We start from the raw sequence: 23,807 nt of genomic DNA, 5'->3' as shown, positions 1-23,807 counted from the left end.
GCCACTTCCCTGCTGCATTGGGGTGGCCTTATAAGAGGGGGACTACTGTAGTATTTAATAGGCTGTTTTCCCCGAACGTGGCGCAAAAAAAACCCGGCTTAAAATGGCTGATGTTTACAGCAGACGTCAAAAGGTGCTTCCATGCGAATGGAGTAGAGATGCCAAAAGGCGCTTGCATGAGGTAAAGGGTTAATGGTTGCTATGTACAGGTTTCCACAGCTCACAAGAATTGTGTTTCATACACTTTTGCTCCTAAGATTTTTCGCTAACATAAGCTCTGCCAAAGTTTAACTTTCTTGAATAAGCACTCTAATGACTACTATGCTGGATTTATTTTTCCATAATGCTGTAGGTACTTGTTCAAACTGATGTATTTTGATTAAATAAATATCCTCACTTCTTTATTTCTTTATTTTATTTTTAGTTCTTATTCGTCAGAATGATCATAACCTGTATGATAGGGCTCTATGGTTTTGTAGCACATGATCCTGCAGGGAAAAATTGTGATCTAAAATGAAAATTGCAAATGACTTTTAAATTTTTTTAAATTTTATTTTGGCTTGACTGTTTGCCTTTCCTACATTCAATTTCCAAATACAGTGGAACCTCGTTAATCCAGACACATTCGTTCCTAGCGAATATGTCCGGATTAACGAGTTTTCCGGATAATTGAATCATGCACATTTTTTATTTTACGATATCATCACACCATATATATGTACATGTATTTAAATGTAATGCACTGTATATTCAATAATGGTTGAAATAAATTAATGAATACATCTATTAATCTGTGTTTATTTCACATTATTATAACATGTGCTTGTACGTACATATACAGTAAATAGAAGTTTAGACAATTAACACATCGAACACATCACACTATGTTCATGTACATGTATGTACTGTACATACATTTATTATGTCAATTTTCTGAAGAAGTCTGTAACCTTTGTTTGCCTGGATTCTTTGAAGCCCTATACTGTCCACAGCTTAAAAATGTCAACTGTATTTGCACAGCAAACAATAAACTGTGATTGTTACATACAATTGGTAAACAACAAAGAGGCTTAATGACACTTTTAATTTATTTACCATATGTCAAAAAGCATGGACGATTTGATCCCAGTGTGTTTATTTAATTATTAACACCCCCGTTGGCGACTAGCTAAAACAGACATTGTTTATACAATTGCTGGTTACAATATGGTCACGGTACTTAGTTATTGATAGTGGCCATAGATTCTCAAGGGCTTCACTACTGTGTTTTATGTATTATTCTTCTGATTGTATTTTCACATACGATTTTTCGAATTTTCTTATTTTTGGACAGATTATATCCGGATTATCGAGACAAGTTTTAATGTAATTTTACACTTTGGTCCCCGATTTTGATTTCCAGATCCGGAATGTGGATTTCTTGATTAACGGAGCAAATTAACATTTAGGAATTCCGTTCCCATTGAATTATGTCCAGATAGCGAGGTTTCCGGATAAACTGAGTCCGGATTAACGAGGCTCCACTGTACTGCAAAAATGATGGGTTGACCAGCATGCCATCTGTTTTTGTCCATTAAGTATGTACCATGGACTTGTATTTAACACCATTTTCAGGTTAAAAATCACTAGTATCACAGCTCCAATAATATGACATACTACTAACATCAAAATTAAATTACTTTCACCTCTATGATCAGACAGTATTTGCCAAATGAAATAATCTCCTAAAGATGAACCAGAATGGGAATCAGCCATTTTGTGTCTTCAAGATATCCTGCATTATAAATGCACATTTGTAAAATATAAAAATTCCTTGATGAAAGGTTCATGCTAAAACAGCATGCTTGTTACGGTACCCAATGTGCCAATCAAATTTAGTTTAACAACCATTCATGTCAAGCTGAAGAAACCAGGTGTGTAAACAGTTACGAAGAAAGACATTTTATAAGTGCAACAATATTTCTACCAGATTAATTTATGTTGTGACAAGCACTTTAAGTGTTGATGGTCAAATAAAACTGAATATTGCATAGTGTACATTTTCAAATGTATATTGCATAGTGTACATTTTCAAATGTATATTGCATAGTGTACATTTTCATATGTACAACTTGAAATTAATCTGCAGTCGGGAGTTCTTGCACATCATCGCTTTCCAGGTGCATGAATTCATACAAATTTTGCACAAATCATGTTGCCATGGGAACATTTCTGCTTATCTTATTAATAATGTGCTTTAATGATTCAGCAAATGGATACAAATCTAAATAAAATGCTAAATACAGCATAAATTTTAAAATACAACTGCAAATGTACTAAGTGTAAATATATAGTCTTGGAGAATATGTCAGTGAATTTTATTGTTTGTTTTGCTTAAATCAATTTAAGTTCTAAATAGTATAGCCACCTGTGACAATGTGATCAAAACCAAGGCAGTTTTTTGTTTATCAATCTCTTACTGTGGAACAGCACTGAAAAATAACCCATTTCAAATCTATTCATGAAATGCATCCACCAATCATTCCATTTTTGTTTATCATTCATCATTCTGCATTTTTAATTTGTGCTGTTTTCTTCAAAATGTATTAATTTCATTTGCATTTACTCTGCTTTTCATTTTGTTCATATTTATTCATTCTTAATATTGTTTGCATTCATTGTGCCTTCCATTTGAATTCATTCTGCATGTGTGTGTGTGATTTGGATTTTTAACGTAGCTGTAACGATTTTCCAGTCATATGGCTTTGATGTCTGCACTGTGGCAGTTTTTTATGTGATATCTAGCACTGGGGCATCATGCTGCAGACATGTAGCATGGTGTCCCACCCAGTCACATTATCCTGACACCAGGCCAACCCGTCCTAACACTAGCCTCTTAATGCTGAGTGCCTAGTGAGACCATTGTTAGTACAGTGCAACCCTGCTATAATGCCAATTCGGATATAACACGTTTGTGGTGTGGCTCCTGAAATTTCATATCTTCATTTGCACATGAAAAAATATTTTTGTTCAAAGTACATGAAATAGTGTATCAAAAATATTTTATTATTATCGGGAAGAGTTCGCATATGAATTCAAATTTAATATGATTGTGGCGTGGTTCCTGAAATTGTAAATACATGTGTATTTTTCTCGTACCCGGAATTTATTTACAAAAAATTTAAGTACGAGAAACAGTGTGTAAGATGTTTATTATCATTTTGGGGAAGAGTTCGTGTATGAATTTTACTGTAATATGAGCGTGGCATAGCTTCTGAAATTTAACAGTATCCCCAGGTTCTTTAAGTGTTATGCCAAAATAAACATTATCGGATATGTTACTTATTGCTGGTCCACGAGTAAAGCCAGTATGTCGTCTTTGCGATTGTCTTCAATTAATTCTGTAAACAATCGTTGCTCAAACAATAGCCAACATGTGTTTCTTCTTTAACTGCATACACAACCAAGCAGCAGACAATGCGGTGGTTGATAAAAGATTCTCACAGTTTAATAAACATCAAAAAACAAAAGCTGCCAACATCTTTGCTGGGCTTGGCAGTGTAATTAGACGCAATTAGTTGACCAGTAAATAATGTCCGCTTATTAGCTGGAAATTGAAATGGTATGACACTGTACATGCGTTCAGCTTTAATTTTTTTTTGTAAAAGTGAATGGTGACCATTGCAGGCCTACTACTCTTAGTTCCAGGGTTTTACATGTGTGTGGGATTTGCTTAAGAACTCGTTATTAATTTCCTATTTTTTTATAAAAATATTTTACTGTTATCGAAAAGCAAGTTCACAAACGCAAGTCGTTCTCTGCACTTTGTGCAATGATTAGTATAGTAGTTTTCACACGTTTCTTTCAATATTCACAAAATCTGAAGTAAAAGTTATATGCATGCTGAAAGCATGTGTTGATTGTTAATTATTCTTGTTGTAATCATTCAAACGAACAGGCGTACAAGCTTTAATTACAGGAATTTGCAATGGATAAATTTACACGGAAACGCAATGAGAAAATTTTAGCTGTATGAAATTTGTACAGACACCGTTCATAGACCCTGGAACGTAATGAACGGTACACACGCTTCGTCTTTCTTAACCTAATTTTGCTGTTAATTTTTCCCATTGAATTCAGACACATAATGATCTGTGACAAAATTATTGAATAGTTTAAATATGTTTGCAATTTTTGCAATGGAATTACATATATTACGGATTAACTGCAAGCCCCGATGGTACGATATCAGATGGCAAGTAAACGGTGTTGATACTCTGTTCATGCTGTATATTAGACGCTGAATTCAGACACAATGATCTGGAAAATAATTACTGAATATTGTAAATCTGTGTGCGATTTTTCAATGGAATTACATGCATTATAGATGAACTGCATGCCATGATGGCATAATAGTAAACGTTGTTGATACCATATTCATCATATATATTAGACATGAATACACGTATAAGTGCCAATGAGATGTTCTGTGAAAAAAGTAAAATACTGTAAAAACCCTCATTAACGCGATCCAATTTTCGGTACCCCAATTATTGCATTATAGCGGGGTTCCAGTGTACCATTTTTACAAGTCTTTGGTGTGACTCGGTCAGGGTTTGAACTCATGACCTCCCACATCCGGGGCGGATGCTCTACCACTAGGCCACCAGATCAGTGAATTTATTTTGCATTCCATTTGCTTTTCACTTGTAAAAGTATTCAGTTCAAGGTCTGTACCTTAAACAAATGAAAATATAAAATAAATTTGCTTAGAAAAGTTATTTACTAATCTGATTACTGAGCAGATGAAAGTCTGAAATGTATGAGGTGTAACAATTGTTATTTCAACTCTCTTATTCTATGGTGACTGGTTCAATGTTTTACTATACTGACCATTCTACCAAAAAAAAAATAGACATGGGAACCAACAAAATACATCTCATAATCAGTCAACTTGTTGATGTAACAATTATATCTTGTACACTGAATTTTTGTCTACTAAATGATCACATCAGTAATAGAAATTTTCATGTGCATATATATATATATATATATATATATATATATATATATATATATATATACAGACACATACAGTGGAAACCTGCTATAACGTGATAATATGGGTCCAAAAAATGGATTGCGTTAATCTTGGGGTCACGTTAATGCGGGGTTTTACAGTATTTTACTTTTTTCAGAGAACAACTCATTTGCATATATACATGTATTCATGTGTAATGTATATGATGAATAGGGTATCAACACCGTTCACTATTGTGCCATCATGGCATTCAGTTCATCTAGAATGCATGTAATTCCATTGAAAAATTGCACAGATTTACAATATTCAATATTTTTCCCCCAAATCACTGTGTCTGAATTCAATGTCTAATATACAGCATGAACAGAGTATCAACACCGTTTACTTGCCGGCTGATATTGTACCATCAGGGCTTGAAATTAATCCATAAAATATGTAATTACCAATCAACACATGCTTTCAGCATGCATATAACTTTTACTTCAGATTTTGTGAATACTGAAAGAAACGTGTGAAAACTACTACACTAAGCATTGCGCAAAGTGCAGAGAACGACTTGCGTTTGTGAACTTGCTTTTCCATAATGGTAAAATATTTTTATAAAAAAATAGGAAATTAATAATGAGTTCATAAACAAACACCATACCCATGTAAAACTCGAGAATTAAGTGCAGTAGGCCTGCAATGGTCACAATTCACTTTTATAAAAAAAAATTTAAAGCTGAATGCATGTACAATTTCATATCCTTTCAATTTCCAGCTAATAAAGCGGACATTATTTACTGGTCAACTGACTGCATCTAATAACACCGCCAAGCCCAGCAAACAATTTGATGGCTTTTGTTTTTTGATGTTTATTAAATTTTGAGAATTTTTTATCAACCGTCACATTTTCTGCTACTTGGTTATGTATGCAGTTAAAGAAGAAATGCATGTTGGCTGTTGTTTGAGCAACAATTATATACAGAATTAATTGAAGACAATCACAAAGACGACTTACTGGCTTTACTCATGGACCAGTAATAAGTAACATTTCCTATAATGTTTATTTTGGCATAACACTTCAAGAACCTGGTGATATTGTTAAATTTCAGAAGCTACGCCATGATTGTATTATATTAAAATTCACACGCGAACTCTTACACAAAAATGATAATAAACGTTTTACACACTATTTCTCGCACTAAAAAAAAATTATTTTTACCGGTACGAGAAATATACACGTACATGTATTTCAAAGTTCAGTAACCACGCCATGATCATATTAAATTCGAATTCATACGCGATCTCTTCCCCATAATGATAATACATTTTTTATACACTATTTCATGTACTTTGAACAAAAAATATTTTTTCATGTGCAAATGAATATACGAAATTTCGGGAGCCATGCCACAACTGCATTATATCCGAACTCGCGTTATAGCGGGGTTGCACTATATATATATATATATATATATATATATATATATATATATATATATATATATATATATATATATACACATATACAGAATCCATTTGTTTTAATTCAGGTAATTCCTTTTAATTCAGGTATTACATTTTCTAGACACAATTAGAAAGGATGAATAATGATAACATAACCCAAATGTGAATAATATTGATGTAAATGCTGATGTTACAAGAAAAGAAAGACCTAATAAATTCTAAAATAGAAGGCAAAACAAATTTAAAAAAAGACATTATAACAGGGACTACACCTATAAAGGTCTCTTACTCTAGTGCATTGCCTCATATAACATGGGCTGTAGTTTTGATAAAGTGCCTCACTATGTGGTGTAATCCCTCATAAAACATAGACTGTAGTTTTGAAAAAGTGCTTCACTACAGTGTAGCTCCTAACATAACATAGGATGTAGTTTCAAAAAAAACTATCTCGATATACAAAAGCCTCACTTACAATGCACTACCCATTTATGGCTCTCCTTAGGAGTGTTAAAGTAACAGACTGCTGTAATAGTCAATCACCAGAGTTTACCTGCTTGCAACAGTATCCCCGCGGAGTCTGAATTTCTCATAGTCTCCACCATATATGTCCTTCACCAGTTTGTCCACCTTAGTGCTGTCCCCATCAGCAGCAAGTTCTATCGCTTCTTCAAAGGTCTCACAGCCAGTTAACAGACAGCACAAACCCAGAAATGTTCCTCCCCCAAGGCTGAAATATCATTTGTATCACTTAATACTGCATTACGTTGCATCACATATTAAATATCATATTTATTCAACATTAAAGATGTGAAGTAACATCTCACTATGGCACAAATAATACCATAAACATGATAAAGCAAGGTGTAATATTCAAGTCACCCAAATGCATTTCTAACAAGTGTCCCAAGTGGAGCTGATGAGGCTCACCTGGCTTGCAGGTTTTAACAGCTGACTATTTCTCAAAGAACACATGCTGTATAAAGTACCTCCTGTACTTTCTATCATCATATACTGATTTTATCACCATATACTGATAAATCTTATTTCTATCATGTTGATTTTATTACCATATACTGACGCATCTTATTTCTATCATGTTGATTTTATTACCATATACTGACACATCTTATTTCTATCATGTTGATTTTATCACCATATACTGACACATCTTATTTCTATCATGTTGATTTTATTACCATATACTGACACATCTTATTTCTATCATGGTGATTTTATTACCATACACTGACACATCTTTCTATCCTGTTGATTTTATTAATAAAGTGGTCCCACTCTCATACTGCCACCCCTTCTGCAACGGGAAAGTGGCCATATAAGATGGGTAGCCCTTCTATGGGGGACTATATTCTGTGACAAGTATGTGTATATGTAGTAAGAAAGCTATAAATAGCTTCAGAACATCTAATATCTTCATTTAAAAGTAGTACTAATTATTAAAATGTTATTCTTGTCTTAAGAACTGATTTATTTCAAGTTGATATACATTAATAGCTCTTGCTAAGTGTGAAATGCGAGTAGGATATTGCTGACATGAACATGGCAAAACCATTCACAAAGTGTCATATAAATCTTGGTACATACATTGTTTGGCATTTAAAATAAATCTCTTTCCATTTACTTTATTTTTCCTCAGCCACAGAATATTTTCCTTATCTGTTACTATGTTGTATGTTTGAGTCTTTCCAGCATAACATTTTTCAGCAAGGACTTTTGAACTCTCCCCACTGTCGTCAAGTCAATTAACTAATAAATACTTTCTTTTAAAGTATTAATTTTCCATTTATGTGATGACATGATAACGTTTTGAAACTATTTATTCCTATATTCATTTATTTGTGCAAATACTACCAACACTATTCATTTCTGATGTAAACACTACCAACTCTATTCATTTGTTGATGTAAACACTATCAACACTATTCATGTACACGTGTAAATACTACCAACACTATTCATTTGCTGCTGTAAACAATACTGACACTATTCATTTGTTGATGTAAACACTTTTAATTTGCTGATGTAAGCACTACTGCCACAATTCATTTGCTGATGTAAGCACTACTGCCACTATTCATTCAATGATGTAAGCACTACTGCCACTATTCATTCAATGATGTAAACACTACTGCCACTATTCATTCAATGATGTAAACACTACTGCCACTATTCATTCAATGATGTAAACACTACTGACACTATTCATTCAATGATGTAAACACTACTGACACTATTCATTGAATGATGTAAACACTATTGATACTATTCATTCAATGATGTAAACACTAATGACACTATTCATTTGCTGATATAGACACTACCAACTCTATTCAGGGGCCCCAAGTGGCCGAGTGGTTTAAAGCGCTCTCCGTTACGGATCACTGCCATCTTACCTCTGACTGCATGGGTTCGAGTCTCGGATTCGGCTAATGTGGGTATGTGAGAAAGCTTGCCAGTAGCTTCTCGTGAGTCGGTGGTTCTTTCCGGGGTTTTTCCTGGGTTCTTCCTCCACCATTAATACTGGCCGCCATGTATAGCCTATCGTGTGCTAAAATATGGCATTAAACCCTACAACAACAACAACCAACTCTATTCATTTGTTGATGTAAGCAATATTGACACAATTCATTTGCTGATGTAAACACTACCAGCACTATTTACTTGTGTAAATACTACCAACACTATTCATTTGCTGATGTAAACAATACTGATACTATTCATTTCTATGTAAACAATACTGATACTATTCATTTCTGATGTAAACAATACTGACACTATTCATTTGTTGATGTAAACACTACTGACACTATTCATTTGTTGATGTAAACACTATTGATACTATTCATTTAATGACAGAAACACTACTGACACTTTTCATTTAATGACAGAAACACTATGACTCTATTCATTTTCTGATGTAAACACTACTGACACTATTCATTTGCTGATGTAAGCACTACTGACACTATTCATTTTCTGATGTAAACACTACTGACACTATTCATTTAATGATGTAAACACTACTGACACTTTTCATTTACTGAATGTTGTAAAATTTGACATATTGCTCAAAGTTGATAAAAGAAATATACTCTGAGAGACATTATATTTTTGGTTTATATCAATGAGCAACAAGAGTCCCTTGAAGGGATTAATGCTCTACTGAGCAAAGTGAATTTCCAAGAATTCAATAACTCTTGCACATCAGAGTCCATAAACACTGACTGCAGCCACATTATATATAATTTTTGTTCGAAACTGTAAATTGTAACAATCATCTATAAACAGGATATTTGATAGCTAACTTTTGTAAATTATATTATTTTAAGATCTTAAGATGTAGATTGTGTGGGAGCTATAAACAGGTGTAACATAGGTGTTTACAATCATTAATAAAAATAATAATGATAAAACCTGCTGACAAGATTCATGTAATTTCTCAGTGGCTGGTGGGGTCAGGTGGGTTCTTAGAAAAATTAAGTCATTTCCAAGTGGATGCATTAGGTTAGGCTGGTAGAAACAAAATGTATTTAATGTTGATTTGACATAATATTCGAGAGGAAACTTTTGTTAGGACTATTCATTGGAATTACAAAGTAATCATAGGACTAAAATATTATTCTGGGACTACTATAAATTATTAAAGTGGGTTCATGACAACGCCATACATCAGGAGTGTTGGAAGACCAGTACACAGAGTTCAAACAGAATTTTAATGATAAAGTTATCCCAAACTTTCAAAGACCACAATTATCAATTTCTAGGCCCTATTTTGGCTAACATTTTGTTATAAGGATTGTTTTATGAGAAAATGATGAATGCAAAATAATCATTGCCACATTTTCAGAATGTGAAAGATGTCAAACAATAATTAATTTTGGTTGTCTGAAAACATATTAAATTCTTCAATTTGGAGTCCAAAACAAACAGGGGAACCCCTCCCTCATTCATAACAAGGTTACTCTTGACACATGATTATGTGCTGCCAATAAGTAAAACAAGACAAAACTGTAAAACTAGTTTAATATACATTGTTAAGTACAACCCATAATGTATTGGGTACTGTGCATTAAACGTCCATGAATTTGAGGATAGGCTATAGGTTAGAAAATTCAAGCGTCAGTCACATCCCATTAGAAAACACAAATAAAGTATATATAAAAAAAATGATAGTCCTTGTTCATCTACATTGCAATGTCAAAAGCCTGTGTCACTACAATATTAATTACTGCCAATAGGATGTGGATGTTGTTATTGTTGTTGTTGTGGAGTTTAACGCCATTTTTCAGCACACTATAGGCTATACATGACGGCCAGTATTAATGGTGGAGGAAGAACCAGGAAAACCCCAGAAAGAACCACCAACCCACGAGAAGCTACTGGCAAGCTTTCTCACATAACCACATTGGCTGAATCCAGGATGTGGATGTAGCTGTATACATGGAACATGTACATGTGCTTAACGTGGCTTAGACTTTGGAATGTGTGAGAAAACAATCATGCAGCTGAAGCTACCAAGTGGATGAGGCCATTCTTAGGCAATTAAAACGTGAAAAAAATGTGTCCCACCTTCAATTCACTTACATGCAGGTATCTAGCATCAAAGGATTGTTAATCTGTGTTTTTTGTTGGTAGCCATCATAAGCGTAAAAATTACATTTTCTTTCTTGTAAAATGGAAACTTTCATGCTGCATTAAACATGCTGGAAAATGCAACAATTGATCAAGATCCATTGCTTTCATTCAAGTTTGGTTCTGACTTCCTCTGATGAAGGGTGTGTTATTTTTACTGAAGACTAGCAGGCTTGCTTTGATAAAGAGTGCATGTTTTATTGAAGTGACCATGAATGGCCAACTCTGGAGGCCCAAACAAATGCCCATTTGTTATACTGCAGTGGCAACTGAGCAGTTCATCAAGAAAAAAACCAGGAAGACTAGACTACATCCAAATCTAATGACCTTGGGCAATTTTATTTGCGATTTCAGAAAGAAAAGAAAATTTTTGGGTTTATTAAAATTTTCAAAGACTTTAAATAACCTCAGAGTAATCTGTACTTTCCCAAACTTTCGTGGCCTCCAAAATGCCACCCCATTTTTCCAAAACTTTCAAGGCCTTCAAAATGCCACCCCATTTTTCCCAAGCTTTTAAAGACAGTGCAAACCCTAGTATATTTGAGAAGTTGAAACTCTTTGGGAACATTCAATTCTTTTGGACTTAAATAGAACTTTTTAAGGATTTTGGATTCAATTCATTATACTCTTAGTTCCTTTTAAACTTTCATTTTATGACTTTGATAATTAAATTATTCAGGTTTTATAAAAATGTATTGCTTTTGCTTGTTTCTGTTACTTAGCTAAATGACCAAAGAGTTGGAATATTATTAAACCATATGGTTATATGAACCATACTCATTTTTATAATAACATGTTTGTAGTATGGTGATATTTACTAATTGTTTTGTTTTATGTATCCATGAGTCTATTTTCATCTTTTGAAATGTGTTTTTGTTGTTGTATATTTTTATTCATTTTGTTGTTACATTGATATTCATGGGTTTGAGATGCACATACTGCAATTAACATACATTGTTTTCATTTTAGACCAAACTAGAGATCCTAAAAGTCATTCATTCAGGAGCTGACCACTGTGATGGCCATTTGAATGTAAGATGAATCTCTAGATATCCTAAACAATATTAATCAATATATAAAGAAAATGAAAATATGGCAAGTAATTTGAAATAATAGGCTTGGTCACATATGAAATTCCATTGCCGATAATAATTCAACTTGTGAAGGCAAGAGTGATGTACTGATTCATGATACACAATGGATTATACTGACAGAAGTCACATATACTGGTGTCCAGTATCCAAATTTCTTCAAGTAAATGTCATACTCTTCTTTAATACAGTTGTGCTTCTACAGCCACAAAATGTCATCCAAAATGTTCTGACTTGTATCCCTATTTTTATGGGCACCTAACCTCAGCTATTTTGGCCCAAGCAAAGTGGCTCATTCTTTATAATACGTATATAACTGCTCTTTCTCTCTCTTATTTCAAAACTATACTTTTGTCCAGATTTCAAGTTGTACTTACAATTTTCTTTGTCTTCAGCAATGAATGCTGGGTAAACTGTGGGGCAAGTATGGTAATGTAATATCACTGCCTTGATGAAAAAATAAAAAAAGGCAAACTGGATCCAGGAAGATAAATGTGAAAGAAATCATACCAAAATCTTGTTGATAAATTCCTATAAAACTGCAGCATTCTGTCTTTAAAGAAGCTGTTAGGTGCATCTTTCTTACAACTGTTGCTGACTCATTCAAGTAATTAAATGATTGCATTTTTATCTTCCAAACTATTTCTTGTATCACATTCACCTATTTTCTTTTAATCGCATCACCCAACAAAATGCCATTAATCATTTTCAGGCAAATTAATTTAGTTTGTTTTCAATGTAATTCATAGATTCAAAGACCTGCCAACCTTTATGATTTTGCTGCAAGTCTTTAAAAAATTACCATTAAAATACAAACTTAGAGAATAAAAGCAAAACCTGGGAAAATGATTTTTGCTGAAACATCCGGATACTGGTTCACCTGTTTGATTTAGCTGTGGTTTTCATGTTAGAATTAGTAGAGTTAGTCAGGGAAGCAGACTAACTGTACAGGAGTACCTCAGATGCTTTAAACCGCACATTTTTTTAATTCAAAGCATCTGCATGATTAAACTGTTGATCTTAGAATGGTGTGCAGTGTGCAGGGTATGTTGAAGATGATATGGAAATTAAGCCTCTTAAAAAGTGTTAACAATCAGCACAGAAGAATAACAAAGAAATACTCAGATTCTTGTGAACAAAACCTGGAAGGAACACAACTATGTTTATTGGGCATCACATGTCAATTTGAGTATATCTCACGGCAGGAGATATGATTGTCATGTGAAATGGAACAAAAATTCAAGACTTATGTCAAGTTGAGAAATAGCAACAAGCCATCAAGCTGCATAGGTATGGAATTTAAGTTTGTGCAACTGTATTTGTGGTAAACAAGGTCTATGTGTACATTGCAAACTTTTCAGTTGAATATATAATATTAACCTTCGCTGCACGTTTTGAATACTGAACTTTTAAAGAGATTTTCCATGAGCAGTTTATGATATTTTGTTACACCTTAGTGAAAACTGGTAAAACTTACAGGGGGAAATAAAGGCCTACAGAGATGGTCGCATCAGAGTTAGCAGGTCTGGATAAAGCTGTGTAATAAAATTACTCTACAGGACTGGCCAGGTCCAGGAATGTCCTTATTGCTCATAACAGGGATTTTCCAATACCTGTTCATGATTCCTATTGATTTCTTACATATTTATTTGAATAAAATAATCACCTACATGTTTCTTTTAATTAAAATTATGGCAAAAATCATGTAAAAGTTTACTTTCCTTATCACAGGCAGCTGCACAACAAATTTTTCCAGCCATACAATTAAAATGTTTAACTGACTGTCATTCTTGCCTTGTTCACTGACACATTTATAATCATCTGGTCCCCTAACAGATAGGATGCTGACCCCTGATCCAATATTCACCACAAGATATGGGTATGGGTAATGTTTAACTGACTGTCATTCTTACCTTGTTCCACTGACACGTTTATAATCATTTGGTCCCCTAACTGATAGGATGCTGACCCCTGATCCAATATTCACCACAAGATATGGGTATGGGTCCCTAAAGTCATAACGGACCTTCTCACATCGTTCTGGACTAGCACAATTCTTCCAATAGTAACACTCACTAGCATGGTTATTACGGTATATGTAGTGAATTCCTTTTATCAAACAGTCTAGTTCATCATACTTGTGTAGTATTAAGTCTACATGCTGAAATAAAAACAACAAAAATCAATTATTGTGAACAAAATATTACCATACTCCAAAATTATTAAACTGATATATGATCATTTATTGTCAAAATACAGTCAACCCCATTGTAAGCATACATTTTGGGGGAATTAAAGAAGCCTCCAAGGGCAGGTGGATGCTTAATAAACGTTCATGTCTTTAAAATTTCAGTTTACGGGATAACATATAACACTAAAACCGTACTAAATGAAAAAATATTGTAGGTTGTGGGTGTGTCCTTAATACTGATAACAACAAATCCTGTGCCCAGAGCCCAGGATCAACCCGACTGGTAGGTCTATGCTAACATATACTGAAGTCGGGTAGCCCAGGTACTTTGCAAAGGCTAATTATGGTTAATGATACATAAAGGTTAAGAGGACAGACTGGAAACTCAAGATTATTCACTGGGCAAATGACTTTAAATCATTATTTGTCATTGCATACATTATGTAGAAATCATTATTTGTCTGTATCTACATTGTGTAGAAACCATTATTTACCATTGTGTACAAATCATTATTTATCATTGTGTACATTGTGTAGAAACAATTCTGTCATTGTGTACACTTTAGAAATCATTGACATTGTGTACATTGTGTAGAAACAATTATGTCATTGTGTACACTTTAGAAATCACTGACATTGTGTACATTGTATAGAGACAATTCTGTCATTGTGTACATTTTAGAAATCATTGACATTGTGTACATTGTGCAGAAATCATTGTCATTGTGTACACTTTAGAAATCATTGACATTGTGTACATTGTGTAGAAATCATTATTTGTTACTCTGTACATTATGTAGAAACCATTCTTCGCCATTCTTTGTCACTGTGTACATTGTGCAGAAATCATTTTTTGTCAGTGTACATTGTGTAGGAACCATTCTTTGTCACTGTGTATATCATGCAGAAATCATTATGTCATTATGTAAATTATGGAGAAACCATCCTTTGTCACTGTGTATATTATGCAGAAACCATTATCTGTCAATATGTACATTGTGTACAAACCATTACTGGTCGTCATGTACATCATGCACAAACCACTATTGGTCATTATGCACATTGTGTAGAAACCATTTTCTGTCATTATGTAAAAACCATTATTGGTCATTATGGACATAGTGTACAAACCATTATTTATCATTATGTACATAGTGTACAAACCATTATTTATCATTATGTACATAGCATACAAACCATTATTTATCATTATGTACATAGTGTACAAACCATTATTTATCATTATGTACATAGTGTACAAACCATTATTTATCATTATGTACATAGTGTACAAACCATTATTTATCATTATGTACATAGTGTACAAACCATTATTTATCATTATGTACATAGCATACAAACCATTATTTATCATTATGTACATAGTGTACAAACCATTATTTATCATTATGTACATAGTGTACAAACCATTATTTATCATTATGTACATAGTGTACAAACCATTATTTATCATTATGTACATAGTGTACAAACCATTATTTATCATTATGTACATTCATCTATTTATATAAACAGTGTGAGTCATTGCAATCAAAGCAAGCAAAAGGATCCATATCCAGAGTTGCCAAAGCTCTGGTTTGGTTCAATTAATTATTTTTTCACAGTGTTCCCAAAACAGGACTAAGTACAAAGAAGCAAATAAGTACCCAAATGAAGTTTTAATGAATACATAAACAACTCAGCTGGAAGTCCTACTGAATACATAAGCATTCCAACTTAAGTCTTACAGAATATATAAGCAACACAATTGGAAGTTCTACTGAATACATAAGCATTCCAACTTAAGTCTTACAGAATATATAAGCAACACAACTGAAGTCCTACTGAATACATAAGCATTCCAACTTAAGTCTTACAGAATATATAAGCAACACAACTGAAGTCCTACTGAATATATAAGCATTCCAACTTAAGCCTTACAGAATATATAAGCAATGCAACTGGAAGTCCTACTGAATACATAAGCATTCCAACTTAAGTCTTACAGAATATATAAGCAACACAACTGAAGTCCTACTGAATACATAAGCATTCCAACTTAAGTCTTACAGAATATATAAGCAACACAACTGAAGTCCTACTGAATACATAAGCATTTCAACTTAAGTCTTACAGAATATATAAGCAACACAACTGGAAGTCTGACTGAATACACACACATTCCAACTTAAGTCTTACAGAATATATAAGCAACACAACTGGAAGTCTGACTGAATACACACACATTCCAACTTAAGTCTTACAGAATATATAAGCAACACAACTGGAAGTCTGACTGAATACATACACATTCCAACTTAAGTCTTACAGAATATATAAGCAACACAACTGAAGTCCTACTGAATACATAAGCTTTTCAACTTAAGTATTACACAATATATAAGCAACACAACTGGAAGTCCTACTGAATATATAAGCATTTCAACTAAGTATTACAGAATATATAAGCAACAGAACTGGAAGTCCTACTGAATACATAAGCATCCCAACCTAAGTCTTACAGGATATATAAGCAACACAACTGGAAGTCATATCAAAAACATAAGTAGCCAAACTTGGAATATAACGACTTTTCTTTCTTGATATCCATATCAGTAAATTAATATTTTTTCAATGGCATTTGTTTTCAAAGTTAAAAATTTTCAAGAACTACTAAGTGTTTTCATGCACTTTTCCAGTACTTTCAGGAGATGAACACGAATTCAAGCATATTTAAAAGTAACCCCAAAAACCAAAGCACTCTTAAATATTGTGTGCACCCGGAGCTAATTTATGATCAGCAGGAAGCCTTGTTTGTGTTTTTATTTATTGCATCTTTTGATATCAATAGTTGTCACCATGTACATGCACTGTTGGACAGTGCCCAACACTCCATAAATACTATTCTCATCAATGAATTACCCTATGCATAAAAAAGATCTACTTGCCCTGAAAGGTTTTCTGTTCATTACTATCTCACACCAACAACAGCAACATCTAGCTCTCTAAGGTAAAGCATAAATGCTACTAGGATTTTATATAATGGGGAGGACTACCCTTCTTAACAAAACAAGGGAAAGTAGAAAAAAATAGAAAGGGAGGAGGAAATGTATACTTAACACTTCAAGATCCATCTCTTTAATATTCCACTTTGACAGAATGACATGCGACATGACTTGTGATATGACAAGAAGTTTAAGTTTACGGGATAACAGTTTTAAAACTTTTACACCCAGTAGAATACATTTTGATATGAAAGACTTTAAACTAACTTGCATAAGTATGTATGAATCACAAGCGTATGAATCCAGATACATTTTGCATGACTTGCACATCTGCATGCCCAAGCGTCATCTCTTGAAAAGGAGAATATATATGGTTTTGACAGGTTCTATAAACAGAGCCAGTTTCCTGGAGATTTAAAAAGTGATTACCAGTACCCTCTCCCAGTGTTATTAATTAATAATACTAAGCTCTTTAGCAGTAATGTCCCAAGGGTACCTGGTAACTTAGTTTCCTTCTAATCACTAGCCATCCCAAGGGTACCTGATAACTTAGTTTCCTTCTAATCACTAGCTCTCCCAAGGGTACCTGATAACATAGTTTCCTTCTAATCACTAGCTGCCTCAAGGTGTTTCACCAACATTTTGCTCATGTTCTTAACAATGGATTACATAGAGTGAATACATACTATTACAGACTGAAGTCTCCTTGGTGTAACTACGGTTAAAACAAATGCAAGATCTTATAACAAAAAAAAACTCGAAGTGTCCTCTAAACTACTGGAGGGATATCTCATCAAGGACCAACTCAACATCATAGTCAGTCATTCAGTGAAAACCCCATGTTGATATGACCATTCATTCAGGAGGAGTGGCAATGACAAGATTTATAAGATGGCACTTATTGCAGCCATAATGGATGTGTGAGATTGAGAAGCACCATTTACATTTAGGATTAGCTAGACCACGAGTGTGTGTGCATGTGTGTGGCAATGCTCCAAGTAGTTCTGCGAAGTAACAAATAAGAAACTTGTGTTAACAGACAGAATGGTGACAGACAACTGACTATGAACTGATAGACAACAGTCAACAGACAGAATGATGACAAACAACAGTCTACAGACCATCTCAAAAGATCATCTGGTATATTACCAGTAGAGCTAAAAATATATATCCCGAATTCAGCCAATATGGCAATCTTTTGTCCATGACATTCATTGTACCACCTAATACACATCCAATATTAACAGTGATGGCACCAATAAATTCATACCTATGTCTAGTTATCTGCTTAAAAAATGGTTGAACAACAACAAGAATTTTATAAAAATAACTACCTCTCTGAAATCTTGTTACAAATTAATACCCATGTCTAGTTATTTGCTTAAAAAATGGTCGAACAATAAGAAATATTTTATTAAAAAAAACTACCTCTCTGAAATCTCGTCACAAATTCATATCTATGTCTAGTAATTTGCTTTAAAAAATGGTAGAACAACAAAAAATATTTTATTAAAAAAGCTACCACTCTGAAATCTTGTTACAAATTCATACCTATGTCTAGTTATTTCCTTAAAAAATGGTGGAACAATAAGAAATATTTTATTAAATAAACTACCTCTCTGAAATCTTGTTCGAATTTATATGCACCACCTCCAGTGGCACAGATTGCTTTTGCCAGACTAGAGAAGTTCTTAGATTTTGCCATGTCAATAAAACCCATCATTGAGCATGTGGGAAATCGTATAAAATGCAAACTCCCAGTCCTATCCCTGATCTGTTGGTTTGACATTTCCAAGTGCACATCTCGGATTCCAGTTTTCCCATAAGCTGTGTTGCCTGTCAAGTATTTTCTTATTTTTTTTAAACTCTCTGCTTCTTCAGCTTCGTCTTGCACATTGTCTCTTGGCTCAAAGTAAACCAGCTTTGTCAATGTGCCCCCGATGTCCATTCCAAACCAAGGCATTGCTGAAAGACAAAGGAGATCAAACATGTTAAATATTATATTCCTCTTCCAGAAAAGTAACTTATGACATTCAATAAAAAAAACTAACAAGATAATTCAGCAGGCTGGGTCAACTAAAACCTACAACGAAATTTTCTCAGCAGTGATCAACAAAAAAACTAAACATGTGATCAGCTAACAAAGAAAAAGTACCCCTGCAAAAGACCCTTCTAGCCACACAAAATAAGAAACAGATGATATAAATTATAACCGACCAGTAAAAATTTGATGCCAGTCAACTAAGATGTTCATTCAAAAGAAATTAAAAAGAAAATGGAAAAAAGACCCATCAGTTAATATATTAAGAAACTTTATAACGAATCAAAATTGTCAATAATACAATTTTCTTGGTGTTCTCATGACCTTCAATCGAGTTCTGCTCGTTGGGCTCTGAGAATGTCATGATATTTTCGTCAATTTTTGAAAGTACACAGTTAGTAACTGGACATACCTCATTAAAGCAAATATACTATAATTCAACAAATCAGAACTTGGATCTATGGAATCGTATACTGGGGTTAGGTTCTAAAATACAGCTTGGATGTAATTCTACTTTTCACAGTATGGTCAAAGGCATGGCTTACAGAGCTGGTTCTTATTTTGTAAGCAATCTTCATGAGTTGACTCGGTTCTGGCCATGTTCATGCTGTGTGTATTACCCACTTCAACCATTATGAAATGCTTGAGGGGTTAAGCCTTCCAATAAATGTTTAACTGGGAGAAAGAGGTGTACTCAAGCTCCACAAACTCGTACAGTCTGCTTAAGAAGTCTGAGCACACATACTGATTCCTGCTGGAAAGCCTCCTGGGATGGGTCAATACAGGAGAGAGGTTGTATGAGGAATTTTTGATTGCCCCTCTGACAGCAACCCATTCTTGTAGATGAAACCAGGTTGCTTTATAACTACCACTGGGCCATATGATCGAAAATGAAGGTCAACAGATATGGCATGTAATTCACTAGTGAACTTGATTGAATTCGGCAATCTTCATGAGTTGACTTGGTTCTGGCCATGTTCATGCTGTGTGTATTACCCACTTCAACTATTATGAAATGCTTGAGGGATTAAGCCTTCCAGTAAATGTTTAACTGGGAGAAAGAGGCATCCTCTAGTCAGAACCCAGGAAAAATTCCATTTAGGAAACAAAGTGAGTGATTTAGTCCTGTGCAAATCAGTGTTGGACAACAAGTCATATTCCACTTTGGAAACAAAGTGTTAGTCCTGTGCAAATCAGTGTTGGACAACAAGTCATATTCCACTTTGGAAACAAAGTGTTAATCCTGTGCAAATTGGTGTTGCACAACAAGTCATATTCCACTTTGGAAACAAAGTGTTTGTCCTGTTCAAATCAGTGTTGGACAAGAAGTCATATCCTGTGCAAATCAGTGTTGGACAACGGGTCAAAGAGGTCTTTGTTATGACCAGGATCATTCCCGTAATGACAGAGGAACATGTCTGAAACCATAGCTTCAATAATAATCTGACCCAACTTTTTCTCCTTGACCAGCCAAAGAAAAAAAGTCAGTCACTTATGGGACAGAGACACTCAAAGGAACAATTTTTTTGACATTATAATCAGTCCCTAAAAACCACTTTCCTTCATAAGCCTTTGAAGTTGATGGCCTTCTAGCTCCTGTAATTCTTTACATTTGAAGGCTTGAATTGTTTCTGCTGCATGGTTCTCTGGACAAGAACCAAGTGTGAAGGAAAAGATAGTATAGGCAAGGATAGAAAACATGGCTCATATTCTCTTTAAAGATACTCTGCCTGGTTGGGATCTTCCTTAACATTGTTAATCCAGCAGTGGGGCAATCAGAATCATTTTGCACTTTTGGTCAGTCAATTTATGTTTTATCTTTGGAACTAAAATGGGGGGGGGGGTAGGCAAAAGCCCACAGACCCTCACCTACTGAGAAAGAGCACCAACAAACCAAGCTTCGGAATTCAGTATTGGGGAAATGAAAATGGACAGATGCATTCCCACGTGGTTGCAAAAAGATCAGACACTGGATGCCCTCACAGATGTCAAATCTGATTCAAGAATGACAGATGGAGTGACCATTATGAGTGAAGAATCTGTCCTCTCTTTGACAAAGAATCAGCCAAGACAGTAAGTCTACTGTCAATGTGTGATCTGGATGTCAATGTGTTGTGCAGACCAAAGGTGAAATTCCAGTCCAGAATGAGGATTTGTGTTGATTTGATACCGCACTGTTTGAGAAGGTATGTCACTACTGCCAAGTTGTCTGACATGATGAGCATGACCTTGTTCTGAAGATGGTCACTCCAAAAATGGAAGGCTTTGATGAAAGCTTTTACCTCCAAGAGACTGATGTGGAGACTTGTGTCCTCTGGACTCCACTGATCGCTGACAATGTTTAAGTCAGGTAATAGATGGGCTCCCAACCACATGTATTTGCATCTGTACACATTGTCACATCCAGTGGTGGCTGTTCAAGAGGTATTTCTGTCATGGCCCAACCCTGGTTGTGCCACTTGTCCAGGAATGATACAATCTTGCTCATTACGGTGATAGTGTAATTGAGGGCACTGAAAAGGGGCACCATGGAGAAAGCAAGGCCACCTGCAAAAAGCACATCAAAATCTACAGCGTGATAAGATGTGCTGTTGCACTGAATAATCGGAGGAGTTGCAAAAACTCCATGCTGTTATCCAAAAAATGGACTCTGCTACAATGACAATTCAGACTACGCAAGGGTGGGGAAGGTGAACAAGGCTGAGCTGGGTAACACATTCCAAACCCGATGGATTAACTGTTGGGATGAACAAAGACTGGACTTGCTCTGTATTGATCAGAAAACCTAAATGATGTAAAATGAAGACAGTTCTTTTCTTTGACCAAAAATTTCTGAACAATGTCATCCAAATACACCACTGTGGAAGCAGATGCTTCATATGGAACAGGAGTAAGATGGAAATAAGTAGTTTCATAAAGGCCCTTGGACTAGTATTGTAGCCAAAAGGTAGATAACAAATTTCTCCATACAATCTGCAGCAATTTCTGTGAGGAAGGATGGACGACATCTGTCATATCGAGACTGATTGATTACAAATTCTGGCCATCTCCATCTTGAATTTTGGTGGGGGTATGAACTGATTTAGATGACTGAGGTTGGTGACTGGTCTGAGCTTGACATTAACCTCCCTGAAAAGAAAAAGCTTGAAGCAAAATCCCAGACTGAGGATTCCAAATAATCGCCACCACCCACTTCTTGATGAGCGCTCTGATCTCTTGTAGTAAAAGTGCATCCTTTACCAATTTCAGTGGTACTTCTGTCAGGAATGGATAGGGTAAAAGGAGAGGTGGTTCACAAAATGAGATCTGATGCCCCCTCTATGACAACTGGATGTCCCACTTGCTTGCTTGAAAAAGACTGATCGAATGTTGTTTGACACCTGTCTGTGGCAGGCAGGTACATGAGTCAACAGCAAGAGAGTGGAGGCTTCAGGAAACTTTATTTCCAACCCAAACGAGACAATTGTATCTGAGGCTGATCAGCTTGCATCCATGTGTTTGGTTGGAATCACATCTGGTCTCCATGTGTTTGGCTGGAATCACAGCTGGCCTTTGGTTGGGAAGCAAATGACCCTGCATCCCCACACCTTTAAGGGTCAATTGGAAATGATTTATGAGGCAATGTTTTCTGCATAGAGAGATGGCAGGGGAGTTCCAGGGCTGCCTGTCTCCATATTTCCTCTATCTTGCCACTGAACAACCAATAAATGGTAGGCTGCCCAGTTAATCACTTTAAATTGTTATGTTGTTGTTGTTATAGAGTTTAATGCCTATAGGCTATAAATGGCGGCCAGTATTAATGGTGGAGGAAGAACCCAGGAAATCCCTAAAAAGAACCACCGACCCTCGAGAAGCTACTGGCAAGCTTTCTCACATATCCACATTGGCCGAATCCAAGACTCGAACCCACACAGACAGAGGTGAGATGGCAGTGATCTGTAACGGAGAGCACTTTAGATGACTCAGCCACTCGGGGCCCCTAAATTGCTATGTATATTTGATTTAATTTATATTTGATTTAATTTAATTGTCTGTTTGTTAGTTTTTCTTTTTTTTATTTATTTTTTATCTAAACAACTTTATAGAGACATTCTATCTAATGCTGACCTAGTTCCTGACCTTGATTCATAAATCTGTGAGAGATGTAGTAAACTTTTTTAATTACTTTTTTTAATTCTTTCTCAGAGTAAGATTTATAAGTGAAATCAAGGCCATACTTAGAGTACCTGACAAATAACCTGTAGCAATGGTTACAAATTCTGTTTTTTCCAGAGGAATGACCCACATCTAGGCATTTGTTTTGCATTGTAGCTAGATTTATTATTGAAGTTTTGAGAAATAATAGTTATTCTTGCCATAA

The 23,807-nt window shown here is 34.8% G+C and overlaps 1 protein-coding gene across 3 annotated transcripts in view; it reads right to left on the bottom strand.

The window, feature by feature from the left end:
* Positions 1–23,807, bottom strand: part of LOC149794848 (pantothenate kinase 3-like) — a 94,223-nt gene that overhangs the window by 24,213 nt on the left and 46,203 nt on the right. For all 3 annotated transcript variants that reach the window (XM_089964506.1, XM_089964507.1, XM_089964505.1), the window contains exons 2-4: positions 19,022–19,371; positions 14,124–14,371; positions 7,020–7,196 (exon numbers count right to left, since the gene is read on the bottom strand). In XM_089964506.1, coding sequence (XP_089820632.1) covers positions 7,020–7,196; positions 14,124–14,371; positions 19,022–19,369 — 773 coding nt within the window. In that variant the 5' untranslated portion in view covers positions 19,370–19,371. The remainder of the gene's footprint in view (positions 1–7,019; positions 7,197–14,123; positions 14,372–19,021; positions 19,372–23,807) is intronic.

Source organism: Sinohyriopsis cumingii, chromosome 7 (genome assembly GCF_028554795.1).
Source record: "Sinohyriopsis cumingii isolate HCF-2022 chromosome 7, ASM2855479v2, whole genome shotgun sequence".
NCBI lineage: Eukaryota > Metazoa > Mollusca > Bivalvia > Unionida > Unionidae > Sinohyriopsis > Sinohyriopsis cumingii.
The sequence above is the reverse complement of the archived record's forward strand: the minus strand, read 5'-3'. Positions and strand labels throughout refer to the sequence as shown.